The sequence below is a fragment of the Muscardinus avellanarius genome, assembly GCF_963383645.1.
Source record: "Muscardinus avellanarius genome assembly, chromosome: 3".
Classification (NCBI taxonomy): domain Eukaryota; kingdom Metazoa; phylum Chordata; class Mammalia; order Rodentia; family Gliridae; genus Muscardinus; species Muscardinus avellanarius.
The window spans coordinates 148,260,836-148,288,053 of NC_137788.1; the positions used below are offsets into that span (position 1 = coordinate 148,260,836).

The 27,218-nt window shown below is 43.9% G+C and overlaps 1 protein-coding gene across 1 annotated transcript in view; it reads right to left on the reverse strand.

Annotated features, from left to right (window-relative positions):
• Window positions 1-99: 99 nt before the first annotated feature.
• The window catches only part of FANCI (FA complementation group I), a gene marked incomplete at both ends in the record, with an annotated part of 58,823 nt that continues 31,704 nt past the window's right edge, over window positions 100-27,218 (reverse strand). The window contains 22 exons of the mRNA XM_080691691.1: window positions 100-162; window positions 843-953; window positions 1,162-1,257; window positions 2,535-2,603; window positions 4,836-4,895; window positions 4,987-5,040; window positions 6,157-6,341; window positions 6,651-6,744; window positions 6,923-6,991; window positions 7,090-7,217; window positions 7,889-7,940; window positions 10,131-10,247; window positions 11,023-11,108; window positions 11,392-11,558; window positions 12,840-13,019; window positions 13,542-13,706; window positions 15,875-15,996; window positions 16,072-16,242; window positions 17,422-17,523; window positions 20,424-20,492; window positions 24,112-24,234; window positions 26,922-27,036. Of these exons, the coding sequence (XP_080547817.1) occupies window positions 100-162; window positions 843-953; window positions 1,162-1,257; window positions 2,535-2,603; window positions 4,836-4,895; window positions 4,987-5,040; window positions 6,157-6,341; window positions 6,651-6,744; window positions 6,923-6,991; window positions 7,090-7,217; window positions 7,889-7,940; window positions 10,131-10,247; window positions 11,023-11,108; window positions 11,392-11,558; window positions 12,840-13,019; window positions 13,542-13,706; window positions 15,875-15,996; window positions 16,072-16,242; window positions 17,422-17,523; window positions 20,424-20,492; window positions 24,112-24,234; window positions 26,922-27,036 (2,398 nt within the window). The remainder of the gene's footprint in view (window positions 163-842; window positions 954-1,161; window positions 1,258-2,534; window positions 2,604-4,835; window positions 4,896-4,986; window positions 5,041-6,156; window positions 6,342-6,650; window positions 6,745-6,922; window positions 6,992-7,089; window positions 7,218-7,888; window positions 7,941-10,130; window positions 10,248-11,022; window positions 11,109-11,391; window positions 11,559-12,839; window positions 13,020-13,541; window positions 13,707-15,874; window positions 15,997-16,071; window positions 16,243-17,421; window positions 17,524-20,423; window positions 20,493-24,111; window positions 24,235-26,921; window positions 27,037-27,218) is intronic.

The following is a 27,218-nucleotide window of genomic DNA, read 5'->3' on the forward strand; positions in this document are numbered from 1 at the left end:
AAGACGCCAACAGCAGTGTGGGCTGTAGGACAAGGGGCACTGCTGTGTTCTGGGTAAAAAGGAAGCAGAAGCCCCAAAGTTCGCATTAACTCAGGCATTTCATGTTTTTCTTTTCTTCTTGGCTGGTTCTTCGTTCTGTTCCTTGTGCTCCGATGCAGTGCCCTAGAAGGAGAGAGAGTAATGCTCTCCATGACAAACCCGCTCTAAGGCAGTGGGAATAAAAACAATCAAAAACCCTCCATCCGCCGTGCTTTCTCCCTTCCCACCCATGGGAGGCCTGGGTCAGAGGAGGCGGGGCACACCAAAGCACAGTAACGCGCTTGCTCCTTCCCTTAGAGCCATGGGGCAGGGTGGCAGCGGAGCCTCCTGAACTAGAGTGATCATCTAAAGAATGCAGGTTCGAAGTTCTTGAGAAATGGAAGTGGGCCACTGATTTGCTACTTCTCCCTCAAGATGTGAGGGGTTAGGAAATAGAGGTAAGGGCCCTGCTTCAAAGAGGCTTCAGGGATGTTACCATTGTTAAAAACAGGATGAACTGAAGAAGTGTTGTTCAGACTACACAGTGGCTCTACTTTGAGGGCCTGGTGTAAGGAAGTGGACTGGTTCCTGAGCCAGACAGCTGCAGCTTGTCCAATGGCCCAAAAGGAAGCCAGGAGGACCCACAGGTACTGTGGTCACCAACCTCTTCCAGAAAACGTCTACTAAATGTTAGACAAATCGGAACCACTTCTCATGTCTTGCTGGGCTTGCAGTCTTTCTCTCAAGAGGCCATAGCCTTCACCTGTGCTGGCCGTGCCTCGGCCCTTCCCCTCATCTGGCTCCAGGCAGAGGTGGCCACTGACCTCCTCTTGGCTTCCGTCCTCCCCATCCTCTCCAAGAACCATGTCCAGGATGTTGCCTTTGATCTTGAAGTCTCGTGAAGTGCTGAGCCTCATGTGCTGCATCAGGTTCACCTGTGGCAGGTTTAAGCACAGCGGCATTTCTTACAGTCTGCTCTGCTGCGGCACCATCTTTAGTGTGCCGCAGACAAACCCTTCAGGTCCTTAGACCTGCTTTCCCAGGGGTCATGGTTCAGCCTGTTCCTCCACTGCACTGTGCTGCTGTTTGCTAAATCTCCTCCACAAAGTAAATAGAAATCACAACAAACAGTAGCGTGTTTACCTTGGACTTCTTAGAAAGGTGGATGAGGAATTTTTCATACTGTTCAATGGCAAAAATGAGGTTAGGGATTGGCTTGGTTTCTCGAAGAACTCTGGCCTGTGGACAGAGCACAAGACTTAAATTTTGTGTTCAATAGTTTTTAAAATTTTTCTCTTTAGCTGTCATGAGCAGAACTGCACTTGGCTTTGGGGGGGAAGCAGTCAATCTCCCAACCAAAGGCAATTTACTTACATACCGCCATCTGGTGTCAGTTTAACCCTGAAAAGGCCTCATGGCTGCTGCCACATCTTTCCTTTCAGAATTCCTAAGTATTTGTTACCTGAAGATGGGCTCAGGACGGCAAGGAGCAGTTGCAGAAATTATTTCCTTATTTCATATTCTTAGAACAAGCCCACTCTGGCACTATTCTGCTTCCTTTTTCTTGTCTATACATGAGTTTTCACTGCTGGGGATCACCTGTCTTTTCCCTTACAATCCAGTGTTTCTTAAATGCATACACATGTATGTTTATATTTTTTTCAAACCCATAAATAAGGATGCTACGTGTTATCTTTTTTTTTTTTTTTTTAAACTCTGGTAGCCTTCTACCTCCAGGTTACACCCCCAGATCTATTTTATTTTTTATTTGCAAACAGGGTCTTGCTAAGTTGCTGAGAGCCTAAGTTGCTGAGGCTGGCTCTGAACCTGTGATCCTCCTGTCTCAGTCTTCCAAGTACTGAGATTACAAGCTTGTACCTCACACCTGGCTCATCTTTTTATACATGACCTTGGTAGTTCTATAGCTGAATACTCAGATCTGTGTTTATCTGCACAGTACTCTTCTGTATAAATGGACGACAATCAACAGGCACAATGGCACACGCTTGTAATTCCAGTACCTGGGAGGCTGAGACAGGAGGATCACGGGTTTGTGGCCAGCCTCAACTACTTGTGAGGCCCTCCACAATTTAGTGAGACCGTTTCAAAATAAAGAAGAAAAAACAGGATGGGGCAGGATGGGCGTAGTTCAGAGGTAGAATGCCCCTGGGTTCAATCCCCAATCAAAAATAAAAATACTACAATTTAGGCAATTCTCTATTAATTGATGTCTTGTGGACGGTGTTGTAAGCATCTTTCTGTACACAGTGTACAGTTTCTACATGCTAGAAGTGGAAGTGTTACACCAGAGTACAGATCTCCTAAGATTTAGTTACTGCCAAACTGTTCCCTTGAGAGGCTGTACTAACTTTTGCTTTGGCCATGTACTAAGGATTCGTTTTCTTACACCCTCACCAATTCTTACAGATTGCTTAGGGAGTACCTTTTACCCACCAAATTAAAAAGTATTTGGGTAATCAGCAACTATACTTTAACGACCAGTGTCAGCAGCTTACCATGGCTGTGGCAACGACAGCTTTCTCCTTTTTCTTCTCTCCTGTACATTTTGAGTTGTGACTCTTATTCTAAAGAAATAGAAACACATTCTCTCATTCCTGAAGATTGTCCTGTAGAGCTGCAGGTTAGTGTCAATTTGCCTAGAAGGTAGTTATGGCAGATAATGAGCAAGTCTAGGTGAGATGGTCTGTGTAGCAGACGCTGGGAAGATGGGGAACTTTTTTTGGTACTGGAGAGTGAACCCAGGGGCATTCTACCCCCAAGATATGCCCCCAACTCCCTTAAGTTTTATTTTGAAAAAGGGTCTCAATATATTCCTGAGGCTATTCTCAAACCTATGATCGCCCTGTCTCAGCCTCCCAAGTACTGGGATTACAGGTGTGTATCACCACGCCCAACTAGATGGAAAAATTTTTTGCGATGCTTTATAATCCTTACATGTTTCTCACTTGTTGGAAGCTGTATTATCTGTTGCTTTTGGAGCTGGCACCTGAAAACTGACAGTAGGACAACCATCAGCGCACTGCATGTCCAAATGGACTGGTGAGGTGCAGAAGGGTGGATAAAATGAAGACTGGAGGAAAGAGCAGGAACAGGTATTTTCCTGCTGGGCAGCTCGCTACGAGGGCTCTTTTGTAAAGGGGAGGAAGCTGAGAGCTGTCCCAGGGCGCAGTCTTCTCACTAGAGGCAGTCACCAGTCAGGCCCTGTGTGCACCCTGGTTGTCATGCTCTAGAAGGGAATACTTCCAGGTTGTAGATTATTGGATAATGAGCTCCTGGAGGAAAGGGCCAAAAAGTCCTAGACACTGATAAGACAAAGGGAATCAATGCCCTAGTGAGGAGAAATTTTGGGACCAAAGCACCCATGCAGAAGTTGCATGAAACAGGAAGCTCTTACCTCAGAGACCTCCACACCTATCAAAGGAACACGCTATGCATCATGGCACCAAGACAATGAAATACTGGGACCCAAAAATGCAAAAAGCAGCCTACGCTAGAACCACAGAGAGGCAGAGCAACTCAAAACCCCGATTAGGAATGGAGAGAGCCTATATAGAGGCAAGTGTTGGCAAGTGGCGCAAATGCACAAGCACAAGGCTCGAGGAAGCCTGCCTGCAATCGTCGGGGTGAGGGTGGGCTGTAGACCTGGCCGGAAAAGGATGATGCACTCCCGACACACAGCTGGTACAAACGTGAGGTTACAGAGAGCCTCAACATCGGCACACTGCTGAGAACTTCAGCAAACCCACACGACAGGCCGCCTGGCTACCCACGAGGGCAGCGGGGACGTGCCCTAACACATGCGGCAAGTTACCCACACGCGGGTGCTGATGCCCCTGAGTGGTGCGGGCGGTAATCAGGCCAAGCATCACCATCAAAGGAGTATGATCCAGTGCTGGGGCGTGACTCAGTGGTAAAGTGCTTGCCGCATGCACAAGGCCCCGGGCACCGCAAGCAAGCAAGCAAGCAGCCAATCCATGACCTTAATAATTGGCTGTAGAATCTTACCCGACACTGACACTCAGTGGACCCACTCTCCGGTTCCTTAAAGTTCAGTAACAGCCCTGCAATGCGTTCACTGTAGGGGCTAAAGTGGCCTTAGGAGACAGCAGGTCTCCTATCACTTAATGTGTTTAAGCCAGTGGTTCCCAGCCAGGGGCAAATGTACTCCTCAAGGATGTGAAACAATTTCTACACATATTTTTGTCACAACTGGGGTGTCTGCTACTGCCTACGAACACTGCTAAATAGCCTAAAAGGTACTCAACAGTGGTGTTTAAAAAAAAAATCCCTTTAAACCAGGCGTGGAGGTGCACACTTGTAATCCCAGCATTTGGGAGGCTGAGACAGGAGGATCGTGTAGGTTCGCAGCCAGCCTCATATACTTACGTCCTTTACAACTCAGTGAGACCCTGTTTCAAAATAAAGAATTTTTAAAAATAGGGCTGCGAGTGTCACTGGGAGGTAGAATGCCCCTGGGTTCCATCCCCAGTACCAAAAACACGCCCCAGAAGCTGCCCAACACCGCAAATTCACCCACACACGGACCACATCACTGAGCAAAAGTTTGTTCTTCCCTGCTCCGAGTGCACACGTATCAAACGCTTGTTTTCTTTAAGTTAAAGTGATTTGCTTGTTATGAATAAAGATCGTGCTAAAAGCCCCCAAGTTCTTGGTCTTGGTCTCAGATGGGCACCTCTGGTAAGCAGGAAAGAAACTTTATCAGGTGACCAAGCAGACACCCTGGGAATATAAAAATCCTTTCTTAAAGGTTTTGGTACCATCTCTGAACCACTTACCTGTACATAGGAAATGAAGGAATAACACAGGGGGGTCAGATGAGAGCCAGACAGCTTGACCTGCGCCACAGAAGGAAACTGATTAACTGTGCCGCCCCCCCCCCCCAAAATAAGCTTCCCCAGTTCTTTAGGAAAGTCATTCTCAACTTACCAGCTTTTCCATATTTCTTGGAATTCCTCCGGAGCTCCGACACACCTGGAGATACTAAGAACAAAAGGTTCCTGGATTTAGCAGGCTATCATACAAAACTATAGGTGACTCATGCACGCAGCCTATGGAGGGTGACTCACTTCTTTGACTAGAGCGGGAAAAGAAAAACTCAGAGAAGCCAAGATATAAGATTTCTTTCCCCTCCCCCAAGTTCCTGAGCTTCCCATACACCGCGCGACATAAGGTTTTGGTTTCTGAATTGGTCATCTTATCACTGTAAGGATCCTTCAGGCTGCCTGCATTTAGAAACCTAGACACTTGGGTATTTATCCTTTAAAAATGACAATTAAGAGAGGCTCTGGACAATAGAGAGGCTCTGGAAGAGCTGGGGACATAGCTCAGAGGTAGTAAATGTGTGAGGCCCTGGGTTTGATCCCTAGCACCCCCCCCCCAAAGGCTCTTAGTACTTCCACACGAGCAGCGTAGTAGCCACAACAGTAGCTAAAGCCGCATGTTCTCAGACCTGGCCACCCTGCTGTCTGGGTACACTGCGGGGTGCTCTCCATCTTTCTCAGAGTTCTCTGTGCCTTTCTAAGTACTTAGTATAGACCTTTGACAGAATCAGAACTAAACTATCTAGGTTCTTATCACTTTCTGAATCTGTGGAGGACCAGAATACTACAAATACAAAAGAGAGAGTGTCTTTGAAAAAAAGCATTTGCTCTCAATCAGGTATCATGTATACATCAACAAAACAAGGACCATGAAACCAAAAAAATGTTTGTGTATGGTGCTGAAAATTGAATCCAGGAGCGTTTTATCTCTGAGCTTACACCTCCAACCCTATTTTTTATTTTGAAACAGGGTCTCGCTAGGTTGCAATAGTCTCAGTAAGTTGCTGAGGCTGGTTTTGAACCTGCAACCCTCTTGTCTCAGCTTTCCAAGTACTGGGATTAAAGGTGTGCACCACCACATCTGGCTGAAAACAAATTTAGAATTACGCTATTAACTGTTTTTCCAGGCCTATGGAGACACCTGCCACCTACTGACCAAACTCAAAGGAAGCCTTGGCTTGTAAAGGGCGAGGGTCCTGCTGGGGCACTGTGGCAGTGGGCGGTGCCCGCCCAGGCACAACCACGCGGTGTGCCTGAGTGTATCCCGGCTACTCACATATCTCACAAGTGCTGTCAGGATGGTGTACATTTTGCACAGGTCCCTTAATAAGGTGTCCACACAGCTGCCTGAAGGCAGGGCGGTCTGCACCAACTCGTGGAAAAATGTAAGCAGAGTTCCCAGCTGTATGATGATGGCTTTCTCAGCAGGATGATTCTGTGGGGCTGCCTGAGAGGCTTCTTCTGAAAAGAAATTAAATTGGTATATTTCAAGCAGTCTTATTTTCTAGTTACTAGTAAAAGAGAATTGGAAATGAACTGATCAATATAACTTGGGAAGCTGTCACAGAAATGAACATTCATTAGGCAGAGTGAATCCACACCCAGGCTATCATAAACTATACTACCTTCTTCATCCCATTAAAAATCTAGGCAAAAACAAATAAGAAAGGAGACTCAGCTCAAGGGCCCCGCCTTTATGCAGTAGCCCTGTTTAGGTTTTGGTTGACTGTTTTGGTCAAAACTCCTGGCATCCCCCCTCAATTCATCTACCTGTGAGGGCTTCTTGGCTCACTTGTCCCTTCAGCTGGACGATCAGCCAGTCCACTTCTTCTAGGACCTTCTCAGCCTGACTCAGAACAAGCAACTGCCAAAGACAAGAATGTGAGCGTGGTTCTGCACACACAGCTGCTGCGGTAATACAGAAGCCAAGGCTTCTGATGCTGGGCACAGGCCTCAGGACAAAAGCCACAGTGGACTCTTCACCCGGAGCAAATGGGGAGGAAGGACAAGACTGTTTCCCAGGGATCAGGATCAGCACGTACACAGACAGTGGGGGCAGCCGTTTTCAGGTTCACCATTGCAAAGTGGTCTGTTTTCTCCACCTCTACATCCTGGGGAGGGAAAGAGAGAAAAGCCCGGATGGCAGTGGTGCTGAGCCCTGGCCCTCCTTCTGCACACAGGACACCACACTCAAGGCTTGCTACGGTACCTGGTCTATGTCTCCCAGTTGCGCGTGGATATCCTGAGACAGGTCACGCAGCAGGGTGACAGGACTCTTACACAACACGTGCAGGCTGAAGAGCAAGGTCATCAAACTCTTGCAAAATGAGGCATCCTCTAGGAGTAGGAAGGAAAGACCGTAAGTAAGGCCACGGTAAGTTATGACCAAGCCGAGGAGGATGTTTCCCATTGTTAGTCTGGATCACTGGGTAACACGCACTCAGATCAACGATGTTACCAGCACCCTAGGAATCCCATCAAGAAAACTGCTATCCTGGCTGCTAAGGGCGCAGATTAATTCTGAGTTTTATCAAGATGGAATCACATCGTGTCCTGGCTCTCTTGTTCTACACTATGTTTGTGGGATCCTCTCCATGTTGTGTGCAGGTGTCATTAATTCATTTCCACTGTGTGAACGCGTCACAACTCCTCTATCCATTCTGCCAACGAACATTTAAGTTTGTGTTAATCTCCGAGGACAGTGCTTCAGGGAGGATTCCTCCACACATTCAGCTGGGAGCTGAATGGCTGGGCCATACACCTGTGTCTAATATTAGTAGTCAGATATTGCCCAACAGTGTTCCAGCATGGCTATACCAATTTACACCTCCACCAGCAGCGAGCAGAGGCCCCGCCGCGCCTCGCTCCTGCTAGCACGTGATGTTTTATGTGACTTTTCATGTCGGCCATGCTGGTGCAGGTATGACGGGAATGCCTTTTCTGTTTTGAATACTATTGGTGGTGCTGAGTCTACATAAAGCCCTTAGGAAATGTGGCAGGAAACTTACCCTGGCTGTTTTCCTTGCAAATCTTAGCTGTCCAGGATAACATCTGCACAAACTAAATGAGAGATCATGCAGAGGATTAAAGAAACATGTTAAGTTAGGTGTTTCAGAAGAGGTCTAGATCTTTCTTAGGGTAAGCATATCACTTGCCAAAATAAGTGCCCGGATCTAAAGTGTTAATCTAAAAACAACACACACAAAAATTTTTGTTTTCATTTTCTTTCTCCCTCTCTTCCTATTGAAATTACCTGGGTTCTCCCTTAAATATGCATCCCTCACTTTCCTAAATAAACCTCTGTCTTTGTCTTTGAAAAAAGAAAAAATAAATAAAAACAACACAAAATCTGGGCATGGTGGTGGGCATGGTGGAACACGCCTATACCCCAGCACTGGCGAGGTTGAGACAGGAGGATTGCGCATTCAAGGCTAGCCTCAGCAACTTAGCAAGATCCTATTTTAAAATATAAAAGTGACCAGCTGGGCGTGGTGGCGCATGCTTGTAATCTTAGCAATTGGGAGGCTGAGACAGGAGGATCACGGTTCGCAGAAAGTCTCAGCTTCTTAGTGAGGCCCTTCACAACTAAGCAAGACCGTTTCAAACTTAAGAATAAAAAACATGGGGCTGGGGGTGTTGCTCGGAGGTAGAATGCCCCTAGGTTCCATCCCCAGTACTGCAAAAAAAAAAAAAAAAAAAAAAAAAAAAATACACACACACACACACACACACACACACACACACACACACACGTATATATAATCTATATCATATATTTTAAAAATATATAAAGTGTAGTTTGGAAGTAGATTGCCCCTGGGTTTCATCCCAAGTACCAAAAAAGGGTAGAAACAACGTAACAACACAACAACACAAGCACAATCTGCTATTGATGCTACTCTAACACAGCACATGAGTCGAGTCCCTCATTTAAACCGTCAGTCAGGGCCAAGGCCCTGGGTCTGAGTCCTCGGACTGAGCTTTCTTGGCCCCACATGGTGGTCTAGGGCTAAGTCTCCTTTCCCTCCTCTGGCCAATACACTTCAGACTTCTTTAAGCACACTCTAGGCTAGCAAACGTGGGAGAGGAGGATCCTGGGCACGAAGACAGTAGAATTAGCTTTCAGGAGCCAAGGGCCAAAGGGGGTCAGAAGAGTGAGCAGAAATATGGAAGCAATAAGAGACAAAAATCTAGACAAGCAGGGCATGGTGGCACGTGCTTATACTCCCAGAACGTGGGGGGCTGAGACAGGACGGCCACAGGTTCATGGCCAGCCTCAGCTATTAATGAGGCCCTTTCAAAATTAAAAAAGGGTTAGAGGTGGAGCTCAGAGGTAGGTGGAGCTCAGAGATAGAATGCCCCTGGGTTCCATCCTCAGTGTCTCTCTGTCTCTCTCTCTCTCCCTCCCTCCCTCCCTCTACTCTCTCTCTCTTCCCCATGAAAGAATTCTTTCAGCATGAAAGAATAAAGCTGAAGGTAAGCAGGGTGAGCTTTGTGGGGATGGGATGCAGTGAGCAGGACTTTCTTCAGGCAAACTTGGAGCCTGGTCACGAGGACACGCAGACCCTACCACCTTGACGCCCAGGCGCCGTCTCCCAGAGAGAGCTGCGATCCCGGCAGGGCTCGCAAGGAGCCGTGCACCAGGGCTTCAGCTGTTTCCCTCACATGTCAGGAAGTCCGTGTGGTGGGAACACACAGGGTCCCCTGGTCCTGGGACGCTCGTCACCATCCTACAGGGAAATCATTCCTGAATGGAACGGACCCACGAGTGCGGCCCTTCTATTTGTGCCTGTGCATTTCCGTAGGTGCACACTTACTAAGACACATGTACATACAACCTATTTCTGCAGAGCTGTTCCTGCATTGTGACCACAGTCACACTTTCTGACTTAGTCATCCTTTGATGAATTCTCCCCAAATTCAGTACAGGTCACTCTGCGGAGAAGCCAGTTGCTGAATTAACATGCTTTCAATTTAGAGAAGGGTGGCACCAAGATTGGAGAGAACCTAGATTAAAAGATTGAAGGCACCGAAGATAAACTTGAGGTTTTTTTCCCTTATCCGGCTGCATATGTTACGGCAGAGCACTATGTAGGGAACCATGCATCTTCGAGTTCTTTTAATTAGGGTGCAAAATGAAATACAGTATTTTAAGTAAGCTGGCCTTCAAGAGGACACCTAGATACACACTTTCACTGCAACAGGCCCTGCTCCTGAAGGCTGCTCAAGGGTCTGAGAGCAGGCTAGTACCTGAGGAGAGGAAGGCTCCAGCAGCCGGGACAAGTTGGAGAGCACCGTGACCAGGAGAAGGGCTTCTTTGCTATTCAGATCCTCCTCTTGGCTGGTAAGTAAATTCAGCAAGGCCCTCTGAGAAAGAAAGTATGCACAGGAATATTAGCAGATATGTTCCAATCAGGGAGAAGAGAAATTTAATCAGATTCCTGAGGTTGGGACAAAAAGAATGAAACACTACCAACATCCTAAGAGAATAAAATTTGAAAATAAACCTGGATTGAACAGTAATTTCCTGTTTTCAAGTAAGCCTCTCTTAAGAATTCTCTTGGCCACTCTGGCTTCCTTCTCCTCCAGTTCCCTGCCAAAGGCGCAGGAGGCATGAACTGCAGCCGTCCTCGGCGGTCCTCCACTCCTTGGAGCCGATGTACTGACCTCGTGTTTCATCAGGCCCAAGCCCAGCGTTCCCTACACTGTTAACTGAAATGCTGTGTATTTTATGATTTTTTTGTCTTTTCCTATTAGTTGTTGTTTCCTACTGCAACATAAGCAAAATTTTTTGCTTCTTTTGTTCCAAGCTATATCCCCATCAACAGTTCTTGGCACATTGTAGAAACTTTAAAAAATCCTTGTGCTATTTTGAGAACTACACACCAGACACTGACAAGCTCACTGTCCAGCCTTTATGCAATCTGGCAGAGCAAAACAACAAATCACATTAACATCAACCTCTGCCATCTCTTCCATCACCTCAGCCTGTGGTTCTTAAAGGTAAAGAGCCCTGCAGGCTGTGGTCAGGGCTAAAGCACACCCTCCCTTGGACCCTTTTCAGGACATGATCTTTCATTTTAGGAGCCGGGTCCTGCTGCTTGGACCCTCAACACCCTCCCACCAGGATGCGGCTCCTTGCCTGGAACTGCCGGATCTGAAACGTTGCTCTCTGGGTGACGCTGACATCTGCGTCTTCTCCCTCTTCTCCTTCCTTATCTGTGACATCTGGAAAGGAAGAAGAACTTAATTTTCTTTGAAGGTGCCTTTTAAGTAGCTGAAATTTTAGCAAGCCAAGTCTCGAGGCATATTTAAGTGTATTCCTAAAATTCTGCAATTTCCTAACATTATATTCCATTTTCAGTTGCTATTTGTGACTAAACGTAACTCAGGAAGTATGAATCCCGAATCCACCCATGGCCAGTGCTTTGCAGCATTAGGACTGCTCTCAGGTATCCTCTGGGAGATGAAGTAACCGAATCAAGGGTTTGGGTAAGACTGAAATGCTCACCTAGAGCCCTGAGAAACTGCTGAATCCTCGGCTCATAGAACTGCTGCACGGCACTGAATATCTTCTGCAAACCCTCCAGGCAGAGCAGTGAGATGCTCTTCCCTTTCTCTTTCTTTCCCGATTCCTCCACTGACGTAGGGATTGAAGTGTATCTCCAGAGCAACACCCTGAAGTGAGGGAAGGGGATTTTACTTTTAGAGACCATTCATTAAGATAGTAAACTAAACTTTTTACCCTATAAGAGCGGATGGCTGTGTGAATGTTTAAAAGCTTAGGCCCAAAATCCCACAACCAAATTCTTCTATCACCCTAAAAGCACCATCATACTCCTTGGACAGTCGACTGTTCTCCCCCACTTCCAAACAACTACTGAGCTAATTGGCCCCCACAGATTTTTACAAAACATCCCATACGTCCTTGGGAGGCTGAGATGGGAGGATCACAAAAACAAAACAACCCCATTTTTATCTCCCTTATGATTTACTACTTGACTATTTAGAAGCACATTTAATTTCCAAACATATGAGGACCATCCAGGTGTCTTTCTATCACTGCTTGTTTAATGCCATGTGGTTAACAGAACAAAATGATTTCTATTTTTTATATTTGTTCAATGATTTTTGATGCAAAGTATAGTTCCTGCAGGTGACTGTGCACATGAGAAGAACGTGAATTTTGGAAGCTATTCTTTTTTGTGTGTGTGTACTGGGGTTGGAACCCAGGGACATTCTACCTCCGAGCTACACCCCCAGCCCTATTTTTTATTCTTTATTTTAAAACAGGGTCTCACTGAGTTGCAAAGGGCTTAAGTAACTGAGACTTGTCTGCAAACTGCGATCCTCCTGTCTCAGCCTCCCAAATGCTGGGACTACAAGCCTACGCCACTGTGCCCAGCTTGGAAGCTGCTCTGAGCGCTCTATGTCAGCTAAGTCAAGCTGGATGACGGTGCTGTTCAGGCTTTTACCTCCTTCCTTATTTTCCATCCACTAGTTCTACTGATTACCAAGATGACTGATTATAAGAATTAAGGATTTGTCCTCAGTTTTGTTTTTGTTCCAAGTATTTGAATCTCTGCTGTTAGGTGCATGTACATTTAAAATTATATATCTACTTGATGAATTTTTTTTGGGGGGGTGCCAAGCTCAGATAGAAACCAGGGCCTTGAGTGTGTTAGGCAAGCACCCTACCACTGAACTAAACCCCAGCCCAGATGAAATCACTTAATCACGATGTAATAATATCCTTCCTCCTTTCTGATAATACAGTAACATTTTATGTGACTAATAATCCATACCCAAGCAAGACTTAAAAACTTACCAGTGACTGCACTTTTCCCTTTAAGGCATACCTCACTTCAAACCACTTCAACTGCACCCCCATTCCATCTCTTAGATAAGCATCTGCACCAGTGAGCAAGTGGGCAGGCTTGTGGAGTGGGAGCCGCTTACCGAGTTATGTCGCAGAGGTTCTGAAAGACTTTGTCTGGGTTCTGGCCGTCGGGACCACTCACGCGCCCTGTCTCTTTGAGCTGCTGTACCTTCTGCAGAGCTACGTTCACTGCATAGCGCATAAACTCATTGCTGGACCTGAGAACTGACAGGCTCTCCTCGTGACTTTGGGTACTATCCCTAGAGAGAGGAGAAAAAAAACTCCCTGTGACTGGGATCTGGAATTAGGCTCTCTCGGGACTATCCACACAGGAGCCCCGCGAGCTCTGAATGGGGGGCTCTGCGCAGCCCGCGCCAAAGGTGCTCCCATGGCTGCTCTCGCAAGGTCATTCTTAGTGCTCCCTGATTTCTCTTTCCTGTCCCTAACCTTTTACTTTAATTAAATAGAAGAATCTTAGTCTTTCAGTTCTTTTTTTAACTGTTTTCCGCTTTCTTCCCTTTTTATCTGTGGCTCTGTTCGGCCCACTTAGGTAGATTCATCCCATCTTTTCATCCATTAGCCCACTGCTTCTGATTTTCTTTACTAACGTGAGGCACACCTCTTTAAAATTCCAGCTATGACTGTCCAGCTTTCATTCCAAGGAATCAAAGACTAACCTGCCTCTTACTGTAACACAGCAAATCTGAACTGTTAACGCAAGTGGGTTTCGTAAGCAGCCCCGTCTTCGCTGAGCTGCTGCCCACACTCGCGCGGCGCCTCACCTGAACAGGGCGGTGAGGAGGTCGGACACAAACTTCATGGACAGAAAGCTGTCGCTTGTCTTGTTGGCGGCTCTGGCTCTGCCTTTACCAGCTTTTTCGTTAAGGATGTTAGAGAGTTTCTTGTAACACATAAATAAGCTCAGAACATCCTCGAACTTATTTTTACTGTATAGAAGGTAGAGACAAGCATCAGAATATCATGGTTCACTTTTACATACAATAAGGAAATCATGTTTCTTTCAATGTCATATTTAATTATTTATTTGGTACTGGAGTTTGAACTCAGGCGCGTTCTACCTCCAAGCTACACCCCAGTCCTATATTTTATTTTGAAACAGGGTCTCTCTTTTTTTGTACTGGGGATTGAGCCCACAGACAGACTACCTCCAAGCTACACACTCAGCCTGATTTCATATCTTATTTGGAAACAGGGTCTCATTGGGTTGCCGAGAGCCTCGCTAAGTTGCCGAGGTTGGTTTTGAACCTGCAATCCTCCTAAGTCTCCCAAGTAGTAGGATTAAAAGTGTGCATCACCATGCCTGGCTTGAAGCAAGGTCTTGATTAAAAGTAGTGAAGGGCCTCATTAATTTGATGAAGCTGGCCAAGAACTTGTGATCCTCCAGTCTCAGCCTCCTAAATATTGAGATTACAGGAGTGTGTTGTCATGTCTGACTTCAAGGTCATATTTTAGACCTAACATCATAATTGAATTAACCTTCAGTCAACACACTATTCCCATTCACATGAATCTGGATTCCTTTCCCCACCCCATTTATACCAGGTCAAGGCAGAGCATGAAAGTCCAATACTATCACTAACAACATTTTCTCTATTAAAGGTAGTTCACGCGCCGGGCGTGGTGGCGCACGCTTGTAATCCCCGCGCTTGGGAGGCAGAGACAGGAGGATCGCACAGGTTTGAAGCCAGCCGCGCGCGCGCTGGCTTAGGAGACCCTGTTTCCAAATAAAAATGTAAAAATAGGTCTGGGAGTGTAGTCCGGAGATAGAAGGGCTTCCAGGAACCCCAGTACCACCAAAAAAAAAAAAAAAAAAAAAAAAAAGTAGTTCACAGCTAGGCGTGGCGGCACATGCTTGCAAAATATTTTGTAGAAGTATCAGAGAAAAAGGAAATAATGAAAAGTCAGCACCTGGAACTTATTATCATGTCTCACATTTTTGTAACTGTATTTAAAAACAGAATTAGAGCCGGGAGTAGTGGCGCACGCTTATAATCCCCGCTCTTGGGAGGCAGAGACAGGAGGATCGCGCAGGTTTGAAGCCAGCCGCGCGCGCTGGCTTAGAAGACCCTGTTTCCAAATAAAAATGTAAAAATAGGTCTGGGAGTGTAGCCCAGAGGTAGAAGGGCTTCCAGGAACCCCAGTACCACAAAATAAATAAATAAATAAATTAATTAATTAATTAAAAAAAAAGTTCAGCTGCTGGGCATGGTGATGCATGCTTGCAATCTCAGTATTCGAGAAGCTGAGATAGGAGGATTGTGGTCGCAGACAGCCTCAGCTACTACTTAGTAAGGCTCCTTGCAACTCAGTGAGAACTTGTTTCAAAATAAAGAGTAATCCAGGCATGGTGGCACACGCTTGTAATCCCAGCACTTGAGAGGCTGAGACAGGAGGATGGCATAGGTTCGAAGCCAGCCTCAGCTACTTAGTGACACTCTCAGCAACTTAGTGAGACCCTGTTTCCAAATAAAGTGTAAAATAGGTCTGGGAGTATAGCCCAGAGGGAAAAAAGTCCTTGGGTTCCACCCCCAGTAACACATACACACACAGAATAAAAAATAGGGCTGGGGGTGTAACTCAGAGGTAGAATGCTCCTGGGTTCCATCTCCAGTATCACAAAAAAAAGTTCAGGATCAAGCTGGGTGTGGTGGTGCACACTTGTAATCCCAGCATTTGGGAGGCTGAGACAGGAGGATCGAGTTTCAAGGACAGCCTCAGCTACTTAGTGAGGCCCTTTGCAACTTAGTGAGACCCTGTTTCAAAATAAAGAATAAAAAATAGGGCTGGGGATGTAGCTTGGAGGTAGAATGCCCCTGGGTTCCAATACCGGAAAAAAAAATTCAGGGTCTGGTGTATTTTGAATAAATGCTAAAGGACAACATTCCCGACTGGCCTATGCTTCAGTGTTCTCTGATGGAAAGGACATAGGTTGGTTTTAGGCCATAATATTACACTCTGTGGTCTGTTCAGTGTCTAGCATATTGCTAAATACAAACACACACACACACACGCACACACACACACACACACACACACACACACACTTATACAGTGAAGTACTCATCAAACCACAAGCAATCAAGCAATGCCTTACCTAAAGTTACTTATGGAGAAATTATATTCTATAAGAACTTCACAAACTCCCATCACAAGAAATGCAGAGATATTATTTTTTATTCCAGTACCAGTGCTCTGAGAAAAATCTGCTGATTTATCCTAAGACACAAAAGATAAAAATTAATAAGCTACCAAAAATTCCATCATTCAATATACTGAGGACTTGGCAATTACCAGTTCAAAGTCTTCCAGCTCACTCTTAATCATTCTATTAGTAATAGACTCCAGTATATCGTCAAGTTCTTGGTAGAATCCCTCCTCTTCCTCCTCATCTCCCTGCTGTAGGGGCATCACTCTACTTTTATACCAGGCCAAACAATGCTGGATACAACACAGCAGATGATCCTGGAAAGAAAATAAGTAAATTAAGTAAGTAAACAGCATTCTCGAGTGTTAAGGGATACCTGTTGATAATCAGCAAGTCAATTTTATTAAGGAGGCTTAAGTTATTTGTTAGCATAACAAATAAAGTATATCTGAATAAAACAAGAAAAACCTAACTGAACAGAGGCATTGTTTTCTGAACCTTTAAGCAGCTGACACTTTAGAATGCAACATGAGATGTGCTGTCTCTGGTTTGATACAAACACCCCTGGAGCCAGGCTGTGAAGCAGAACCGTCTCTAGTTGCTTTGAATATCAGAGGTTATTCTAAAGACAGGGGTTTATGCTGTGGAAGTCGTTGGGAGACGCACACAGCATCTTAGGCGAGAGTATCTCACGGCACAGAAGGCACACAAATGAAGACAGGTTATGAACGACCCCTCTCCCTTTCCCCTGCCAGAAGTTCTAAGTCACTTGGGGTGAGGAGTTTCAATTTTTGTTCTCTCTTTCCTGTCTTTCTGAATCTAGGTAATGTGAATAGAGAAACAACCATCCTAGCTCCTCTGAAGGTTCAACACAGTGCCAGTTCTAGCTCAGCCTAAACCACATACCCTCTCTAGACTAAGGGAGCAGGCCCCAGGTCATCTGCTCCTAGGTGACGTATCTATTTTTTATTTTTATTTTTTTGCAGGTCTGGGGATGAAACCCAGGGGCATTTGACCTCCGAACTACACCCTCTGTCCTATTTTTTATTCTTTTATTTTGAAACAGGGTCTCACTGTGTTGCAGAGGGCCTCACTAAGTAGCTGAGGCTGTCCGCGAACCACGATCCTCTAGTCTCAGCCTCCTGAATGCTGGCATTACAAGCGTGAGCCACCACGCTCGGCTTGATGTGTCTATTTTAAAGCACACTTTAGTATATATGAGTCTCATGCTCTACAGACTGATCTGCTACTGGGTACTCCACTTATTTAGTATATATAATCAAAGATCCACAAATGAAGGATAAGATGTTCCTGGAGGGAATGGAGCAATTTTAGCAACAGATAATGGGCCAGAACAGTACGTAGGCAAGATTTCAGAGTAACAATCCATTGGAAGAACCAGGAAGAGAGCTTCACAGCGAAAGTTACCTATTTCTGAAGATCTACCCTATCATTAGTAGTAAAAACAATGGTCACAGGAGGAATCAAATTCTTACCAATGGTTCTTGTAGAGAGACCTGATCCCCTTGAGTCAGAATACAAGCGTCTAACTTCAGAGGAGGCAGCACATCAGGTTTTGGTTCATAAAACTGCTTTAACTGTGTATAGTAAAAAAGAAAAAATCATCATGGCTCATGAAAACTTCTCATTTTTCTTAACTGGTCAGTCTTACGGCAGCGTTAATATCCAATGCCTTCTAAGATCCGCTTCCCAACTGTCCTAAGGACACTGTAGCAAATCTCTACTGCTTGGCTCACCTGGACCCTTGGCCCTTGCTTCAGGCGTACTGTTGATAAGTCGCAGCTTTTCTGTTTCACTTCCCCCATACTCCTCACACCAATCCCTAATTGGTGTGAGGTGTATGGGGGATATAGTATATATAATCAGATATCCACAAATGAAGGATAAGATGTTCCTGGAGGGAATGGAGCAATTTTAGCAACAGATAATGGGCCAGAACAGTACGTAGGCAAGATTTCAGAGTAATAATCCACTGGAAGAACCAGGAAGAGAGCTTCCTGGCATAGGCAATTAGCACTCTAAGAAAATAGGCTTGAGCCGGGCATGGTGGCGCACGCTTGTAATCCCCGGGCTTGGGAGGCGGAGACAGGACGATCACGCTGGTTCGGAGCCAGCCTCACTGGCTTAAGAGACCCTGTTTCCAAATTTAAAAATATAAAAATAGGTCTGGGAGTGTAGCCCGGAGGCAGAAGGGCTTCCAGAACCCCAGTACCACCAAAAAAAACCCAAATAAATAAAATAGGCTCGAGTCGAACCGGCTGAGTTCAAAGTACCAGAACCACAACTTATTACTGATTTTTAAGTTTGAAGATGCTTATTTTTGGAAAATAAGTACATTTTAAATATGGGATTAAATATAACAGTACATTGTAAAGTGCCTCAGACACTACTTGGCATACAATATAGATGCAAAAAAATCTGAGCTAGTCTTACTTTGCTTCCTGTTACTTTTGAATTCTGCAGAATTTTTCTGGTCTGTATGTTAAGACTAAGTCGTGCTCTATGACTCTGAACATAATTTTTCATTCTTGTTAATTGTGTAACTGTAGATAGGTTGATCACTGTAGTTTGAAACATATAACATGGCTAACAGAATATAAATTCTATTTAGGATCAATGACAAGGCCCAATAAAAAACTTTTTGGATAGCAAAGGTCCTTCCAAAAACTTCCATACAGCTGAGACCTTAATTTCACATGGAACTTATTCAGAATTATCACAAATGAAAAGCAGGGAGAGAGAGAGCGAGCAAGCACGCGTGCAAGAACACACGTCCAAGTGAACGAGGGCGTCTTACTTCTATGTCTAGCAAAACGATGGGCTAAGGGTACAGATGAAACCTCCTGCTAGAGAACAAGAATGATTCCTGGCATATGAATTTTATCTGAAAAATACCAAGTAACTTCAGGTAAGGTACTGCTGTGGCTCCACTTATAATGTGATAATACATCTCTCTCTCATGCATGTATATGCTTCATTTTATTCTAGCATTATGCTAGGCACTAATAGGCCACTTATCCCTTAAGTGGATGTTTGTTAAAAAAGACTAAAGTCAGTGCTTGATTAATAAATGTTCAAAGTAAAAGGTTTTATAAACTGGGCGCAGGAGCACATGCCTATAATCCCAGTCCTGGGGAGGCTGAGACAGGAGGATCACAGGTATGAGGCCAGGGCACGGTAACTTAGCAAGACCCTATTTTTTTGTTTGGTTTTGTTTTTGTGGCACTAAGGATTGAACCCTCTACCTCTGAGCTACACCTCCAGCCCTATTTTACTTTGAAATGAAGCCTCACTAAGTCACGGAGGACTTCACTAAGTAGCTGAGGCTGGCTGTGAACCTACAATCCTCCTGGTCTCAGCCTTCCAAGTATTGGGATTACAAGCATGCACTACCATGCCTGGTTGATCCTGTTTTAAAATAAAAACAACAACAGAAGTTTTATTTATACCAGATAGTCTCCATCTGAATTATTTTCATCTTGGGTCCTTTGAAATATTTCATAATTTAAAATCTTTAAAAACTGAAAAACAACAGATACCCATGTACATGTCACCTGGAATTAACAGATGTTATATGTTGCTATATTTGCTCTAGATCTCTTTTTTCTTTCAGAAATAAAAAATAAGAGACACAGCTATTGATAGCTGTTATATGAATGGTTCTTTAAAAAGTCCTTCTGACTTAGGGATGTAGACTGTCAACTCACAGGATTAAAAGATTATGGCAAGCCCGAGCATTGTGGCACATGCTTGTAATCCCAGTACTTGGGAGGCTCAAACAGGAGGATCACAGGTTTGTGGACGGCCTCAGCTACTTAATAAGGCACCTCCGCAACTTAGTGAGACTCTTTCAAAAATAAAAAATAGGGCTGGGCGTGGTGGCACACACTTGTAATCCCCACGTTTGGGAGGTGGAGACAGGAGGATCGTGCAGGTTCAAAGCCAGCCATGCAGGTTCAAAACCAGCCGTGCTGGCTTAAGAGACCCTGTTTCCAGCCGGGTGTGGTGGCGCACGCTTGTAATCCCAGCATTCAGGAGGCTGAGACCTGAAGGATCATGGTTCGCGGACAGCTTCGGCTACTTAGTGAGGCCCTCTGCAACTCAGTGAGACCCGGTTTCAAAATAAAGAATAAAAAATAGGGCAGGGGGTGTAGCTTGGAGGTAGAATGCCCCTGGGTTCCATCCCCAGACCCACACACACACACACACACACACACAAAAAGAGACCCTGTTTCCAAACAAAAAGTATAAAATAGGTCTGAGAGTATAGCCCGGAGGTAGAAGGGTTTCCAGGAACCCTAGTATCACAAAAAAAAAAAAAAAAAAATTGGGCTTGAAACACAATAGCCTAGAAGAGAGGGCAAACCCAAGCATGTCCACCATATTCTACTAGCTGGAAACTACTATTTGAAAAGTCTGGATAACAATGGCTCTTAAAACCTAATTATCTGATTTCTGTATACTACTCATATTTTACCTGTGAAAGCAGAGTCTGCATGATTGAGTTAGCCAGCTGAGAGTTCCTTCGAAGAACATCATAGAACCCCTAGAAGCAATCGAGTGGAGAAGAAAAAAGCTCTTTAACAGAGATACTAGCAATAGGGATAATCATCTTTAAAATACTGTCTCCACCCCGTTTTTAACTCTTTAGAGAGAGAAACAATTCAGATAGTATGATTTATCTGCCTAAGCTAAAGGGAGATCTCTGATCATTGGGAGATCTCTGATCATTGAGAACTGGGTTTCCCACTTGACGATAATCTTCACCAGTGTTGAAGGGACGCCCTGGCTTGGGAGGACTTTGCCCCTCAAAGTCAGGCAGGTTCTAAGCCTCTAGTATTTCCTCATCCTATATTAAAAGCCTTGCCTACTAGGACGTTCTTCCCACTCACTACCCTACCCCATGCTTCATGGCCCCAAATACCCTCCCACAAACGCTCATGCTTTTTCCCATTCAAAATTTCCCAGCGTTAGTTAAAAACTTCTCATATTGAAATCCTCAAGAAAATTTTATTTTTGGAAAGACTGTATGGTTCACTTATAAGAAAAAGTAAAGAAAATTGACCAGGCTTTTTGTTTCAAAAAAAGAAATGAAGGACAATTAGCCCTAATAGGCACTAGTCTATTTTACAAAGGTAAAATAATAATAAGGACACTTCATCTCAGTAAAAAAAACTATATGTGAAATAAAAGGATTGCAGGTGGTGCATACTTGTAATCCCCGTACTTGGGAGGCTGAGACAGGAGGATCGCACAGGATCAAAACCAGCCTTAGCTACTTAGTGAGGCTCTCAGCAATTTAGTGAGACCCTGTTTCCAAATAAAATATTAAAAAAAAATAGGTCTGGGAGTATAGCCCGGAAGTAGAAAAGCCCCTGGGTTCCATACCCAGTACCACAAAAAAAAAAAAAAAGAAAGAAAGAAAGAAAGAAAAGGATAGCACAGAAAGAGAAATAGACAGTACACACAAAGGAAGCAAGTGCACAATTGGCTAATCTGATGTAAAAAGTTTCTTGTAGCCGGGCGTGGTGGTGCACGCTCGTAATCCCAGCATTTGGGAGGCAGAGATGAGAGGATCGCAGTTCGCGGCCAGCCTCAGCTACTTAGTGAGGCTCCTTGCAACTCAGTGAGATCCTGTTTCAAAAATAAAGAATAAAAAATTAAAGCTCGGGGTGTCACTCACAGGTAGAATGCCCCTGGGTTCCATCCCCAGTACCACACACACACACACACACACACACACACACACACACACACACACACACACAAGCTTGGAATATAACAAAATGCCAGATGAAATAAGTAGCTAAAGATAAACTAAAGCATAAGCAAAGACAAACTAGGAGAAAATGTTAGCGAATGTTAAAAAGAAAGACTACAAGCCGGGCATGGTGGCACATGCTTATAATCTCATCATTCAGGAGGCTGAGACAAGAGGATTGCGGTTCGTGGACAGCCTCAGCTACCTAATGAGACCCTGTTTCAAAGTAAAAGAATAAAATTGGGCTGGGGGTATGGCTTGGAGGTAGAATGCCTCTGGGTTCAAACTCAGTACCACCCCCCAAAAACAATAACCTATATGGCTTTCTTTTTCTTGTACTGTTACACTAGACAGTATCTTCACTCTAATGTTTAACAGCTGTTGAAAACAAGTATCTTCATTCTTGATCAAGGGAAGGCACTGATTCTTTCAGTATATTAGAAGTTCTAGCCCTAGTACTCAAGAGTTCTGAGATTTTATCATAATGGGGTAATGGGCAAAGATTTTTTTAATAACTAAAAAAGTCTGGGGCTGGAGACATGGCTCACTGGTAAATACTTACCTAGCATGCATGAGACCCTGGGCACAATTCCCTCAACCCGTGCTTGCAAAAGTGTACCAAGAAGCTAGGCTTGGTGGCCCACACATGTAATCCCAGCATTTGGGAGGCTGAGACAGGAGGATCGAGGTTCAAGGACAGCCTCAGCTACTACTTAGTGAGGTCCTCTGCAACTCAGTGAGACCCTGTTTCAAAATAAAGAATAAAAAATAGGGCTGGGGGTGTAGCTCGGAGGTAGAATGACCTTGGTTGGTTCAATCCCTAGTACCTCACATACACAAAAAATAAAATGGGAAAATGATTACAACATGTTAGGAGATAAAATCTATTCAAATCTGATGATTTTGCATAAATATATATAAGTGGTGAGATTAGCAGTAATAATATTTTTTTTCAGTACTGGGGATTGAGCCCAGGGACATTCTCCAAGCTACACCAGAGCCCTCTTTTTATTCTTTATTTTGAAACACGGTCTCATTAAGTTGTGAAGGATCTCACTAAGTAGCAGAGGCTGCCGGTGAATCTGCTTCCGCCTCAGCCTCCCAAGTACTGGGATTAAAGTGTGCATCTGCTGGCTCCAGCTGTGTTATTAAAATAGTATTTTTGTATTCTTCAAGTATTTTCTATCATAAGCCCCACTGATTTTCTATCAGTGCCTGGCAACTTCTGTAGGTTAATAAACGTTATTTTAAGATGTCAAATAAAGGCCGGGTGTGGTGGCGCACGCTTGTAATCCCCGCGCTTGGGAGGCGGAGACAGGAGGATCGCGCAGGTTCAAAGCCAGCTGTGCTGGCTTAGGAGACCCTGCTTCCAAAAATAAAAAAGCATAAAATAAGTCTGGGAGTGTAGCCCGGAGTTAGAAGGGCTTCCAGGAACCAAAAAAAAGAAAAAAAAAAAAAAAAAAAAGATGTCAAATAAAGGTGTTTTAACCGCCACTCTCTGATAACTTCTATTTAATCTACTTGTTAAGAGTATCTAAATGCTCCCCATTCCTTCTGTGAAACATGAATGTTAAAATATACTAAATGCTGGAAATAGCCTTGGATCCTGCATACCACATGCTTCTGTCCCCACTGGCTAGTACATGCTGATCACAGGTTGGAGTTGTACTATCTTTAAAATTATGTGATTTAGGTTGCAGCCCCAGGACGCCCCTACAGTGTGATTTAATCAGAAATTCTGTTAACAAGTGAAAACCAAGTGAAAAAAAGAAAAACATTTTTTTTGCCTGCATATTCCTACAACTTCTCAGAGTCTCATGGACAATGACTGAGGAGATAAGCCATGCAGGAAACAAAGGCTAAAAAAAAAAAAACTTAAAAAAAAAAACAACTAAGTTGAATGTTTTAGAAAGACTTAAAAGTCTCTAAAACCAATTTCTGATGAATTAGAGCTAAGACAATTGTAAAAAGGGGAAAAAAATGAGCTCATCTAGAAGGCTTCTATACTAAGTCTGTGTAAAGTATATGAAAGATTTTATCCCACTTTAGGTCGACAAAACTTCAAAATTATAGGTGATAAATTAAGGTTATTTTAAGATGTCAAATAAAGGCCGGGCGTGGTGGCGCATGCTTGTATGAGGCACAGGAAGTTACAAACAGCAGACAGTCTTAAATCAAAAGACTGGCAAATTAATAGTATATTTAAATAGTTCAAATTAAAATAAAAGAATAAGGTGTACCAACTACTACTTATCATGCCTTACCTCAATTTTCTGACTCATCATCACAAAGTACTAATCCTAACTGTGAAGGGGCATATCTACTGTATTTTTATAATCAGAAAAAAAATTCATAAAAAGCTTTGAGGGGAGAGTTGTTACATTGCTTCTCTCTACTGACTTACCTCATAAAGCATGAGTCGAACATCAGCCTGTTGGCTTAAGCATCTCCTCAAGCTATCCATGATCTCAAGGCAAAAAGTTTCATTGGCGACAGAATTGTAATGGCTGTGAACATCCACATAAACCTGACAGGAAGAGAGGACAGTTCATGTGTAGCTTCCCATGGTCATTTTCATTAAGGAGTAAAATAAGCCTATGTTCTTGGTCAAAGAAACTTAGACTTGGCTTATGCTAAAACCCAAGACGGATATCGTACTGACTACCATGGAGTAACTGTCATTCTTACTCTGGATTAGAGTTAGAGAGTATTCAAGCATTTAGACAAAATTAACTTCTCTGTTCCTTAAGGTTTTCTTGACAATGTCAGCTGCTTAGGAAGCACTGATTTTTATGCCTCTAGAAGCCAAAAGTATGTGATTTTATCAAAAAGGCCTAAGACTTCCTTAAGTATCTTCAATAGCTAAAAGAATCTAGCTCTTCCACAAATTGCAGAGATATGAAGGTAGACAATCTGCTTTAGAAATGGACACGACAAAATCAACATCCTGAGCTGGGCGTGGTGGCACATGCTTATAATCCCGGTACTTGGGAGGCTGAGACAAGAGGATCACAGGTTCGCGGCCAGCCTCAGCTACTTAGGCTCTCTGCAGCTTAGTGAAACCCTTTTTCACAATAAAGAAAAAAAAATTAGGGCTTGGGGTGTAGCTCAGAGGTAGAATGGCCCTGGGTTCAATCCCCAGTACCACACACACACACACACACACACACACACACACACACACACACGCACACACCTCAACATCCTTTGTTTGAACTACAAAATAAAATCAGCACTGTAACCTTGAGTGAGTTATTTAACTTCTCAGACTTAGTTTCCTTACCCTTGAAATGAGGATAATAAATGGGGTAAAAATATAACAAATGATACTCAGAAGCTCTCATAATTAATTTACACTATGTTACAGGTAACAGTTTTATATAGTTTTACTGGAGTAATAAAAGGGTTCTTCAAGATCATGAAGACAATATTACTGCTCCAAAGCTCAGATTATCAAATTATTACAGAAAGTTGTTTTCCCATATTACAAGGTTTAAGAGATATTCATGTACAAAGTAAACAAACTGACATGTTTAAAAATGGAACCAGGCCTGGTGACGCAAGCTTATCATCACAGTATTTGAGAGGCTGACACAGAAGGGTCACAGGTTCAAGGCCAGCTGACGCAAGCTCATCATCACCATATTTGAGAGGTGACACAGGAGGGTCAAGGGTTCAAGGCCAGCCCCAACAATTCAGCGAGATCCCCAGCAGTCTAGTGAGATAATTTCAAAATAAAAAATCAAAAGTCCCTATGCCCCTAGGTGCCGTCTCCAGTCCCAATAAATAAATAAAAAATGGTACAACAGTATAATCTAGCCTCAGAGGATTATTGTTAAGATTAAATGATATAATGAATGTAAAGCACTTTAGAGTCTTGTACAGTGGCTGTCCAATAGAAAGATATTATGAGATACAAATAGAAACCATATACATACTTTTAAATCTTTCCATATCCACATTAAAAAAATAAAAGGAAGATGGGCATAGTGGCACACACCTATAATCCTGGTACAGGGGAGGCTAAATCAGGAGGATTATAGGTTCAAGGATAGCCTCAGTAATTTACAACGCCCTCAGCAACTTAGCAAGACCCTGTTTCAAAAAATAAAATAAGAAGCCTGGTGTGGTAGCTAACGCTTGTAATCCCAGTACTTGGGAGGCTGACACAGGAGGATCACAGGTTTGAGGCCTGTCTTAGCTACTTAGTGAGGCCTTCTGCAACTTAGTGAGACTCTGTTTCAAAATAAAAAATAGGGTTGGGTGTGGTGGTGCACACTTGTAATCCCCGTGCTTGGGAGGCTGAGACAGGAGGATCGCACAGGTTCAACGCCAGCCTCAGCTACTTAGTGAGGCTCTCAGCAACTTAGTGAGACCCTGTTTCCAAATAAAACATAAAAAAATAGGTCTGGGAGTATAGCCTGGAGGTAGAAAGCCTCTGAGTTCCACCCCCAGTACCACAAAAAATAAAAATAAAAAATAGGGCTGGGGATATAGCTTGGAGGTAGTATGTCCCTGATTTCAGTCCCCAGTACCTCAAAAAATAAAAATAAAGATAAATAAGGCTGGCATATAGCTCAGAGGTAGAATGCCCCTGTGTTCAATCTCCAGTCTTCCCCACCAAAAGTAAAAAGAAACAGATGAAGTAAATTTTAATATTTATCCAAACAAATCACAAATATTATCTCAACATATAATCAATATAAAATAATTATTGATATTTTACTTTATTTCACACTAAATCTTTCAAAATCAGTTGTAAGTTTTTACCTATATGACACAATTCAATTTGGACTAGCCATATTTCAATCAAATGTGTGAAGCTGGTGACTACCACAATGAACAGACCAGCATAAGGCAAATCTACTATTAGTATCAGCTGATACCATCATCATTGTGTGTGTGTATGTTTCTCGGGATTGAAAACAGGGGCACTTTACCTTCAGGCTACACCCGCCACCCTTTTTAAAATTTTTTGTTTGGAAACAGTCTAAGTTGCTGAGGTTGGCCTCAAACCTGCAATCCTCCTGTCTCGGCCTCCCAAGCACTGGCATTACAGGTGCGTGCCACCACGCCCTACCATCCTCATCTTCATGATGAAATCCTCAGTTTCAAGGATCATTCTTACAACCACAATAGGAGTAAAGGAAAACAGCTTGCACGGCACGGCCCTGCATCAAGGCTCCCATGTGCATCGGCGTCAGCAGTCCTTACCTGGCTGAGACCAATAGACTGGCTGTGCTGGGAGGACGACAGGCTGCCCAAAGCCTTGAAGTTCTTCAGGAGCAGCAAAAACCCCGCAACTGCAGATTTTCGGGCATCAAGCTGGCTAGCTCAGGAATACACACAGAGGTTAACAAACAGCACCAAGGTCATCGGACGGTGAATATGCAGAAAAGTAAATCCAGTTAGCTCCACATGGGGAAAGACTATGTATGAACAATGAAACGTGAATTAAATCCTCGAAGTAGACATCAGCCGTTTAAACGGCAACACAGGCCCTCAGCCGAC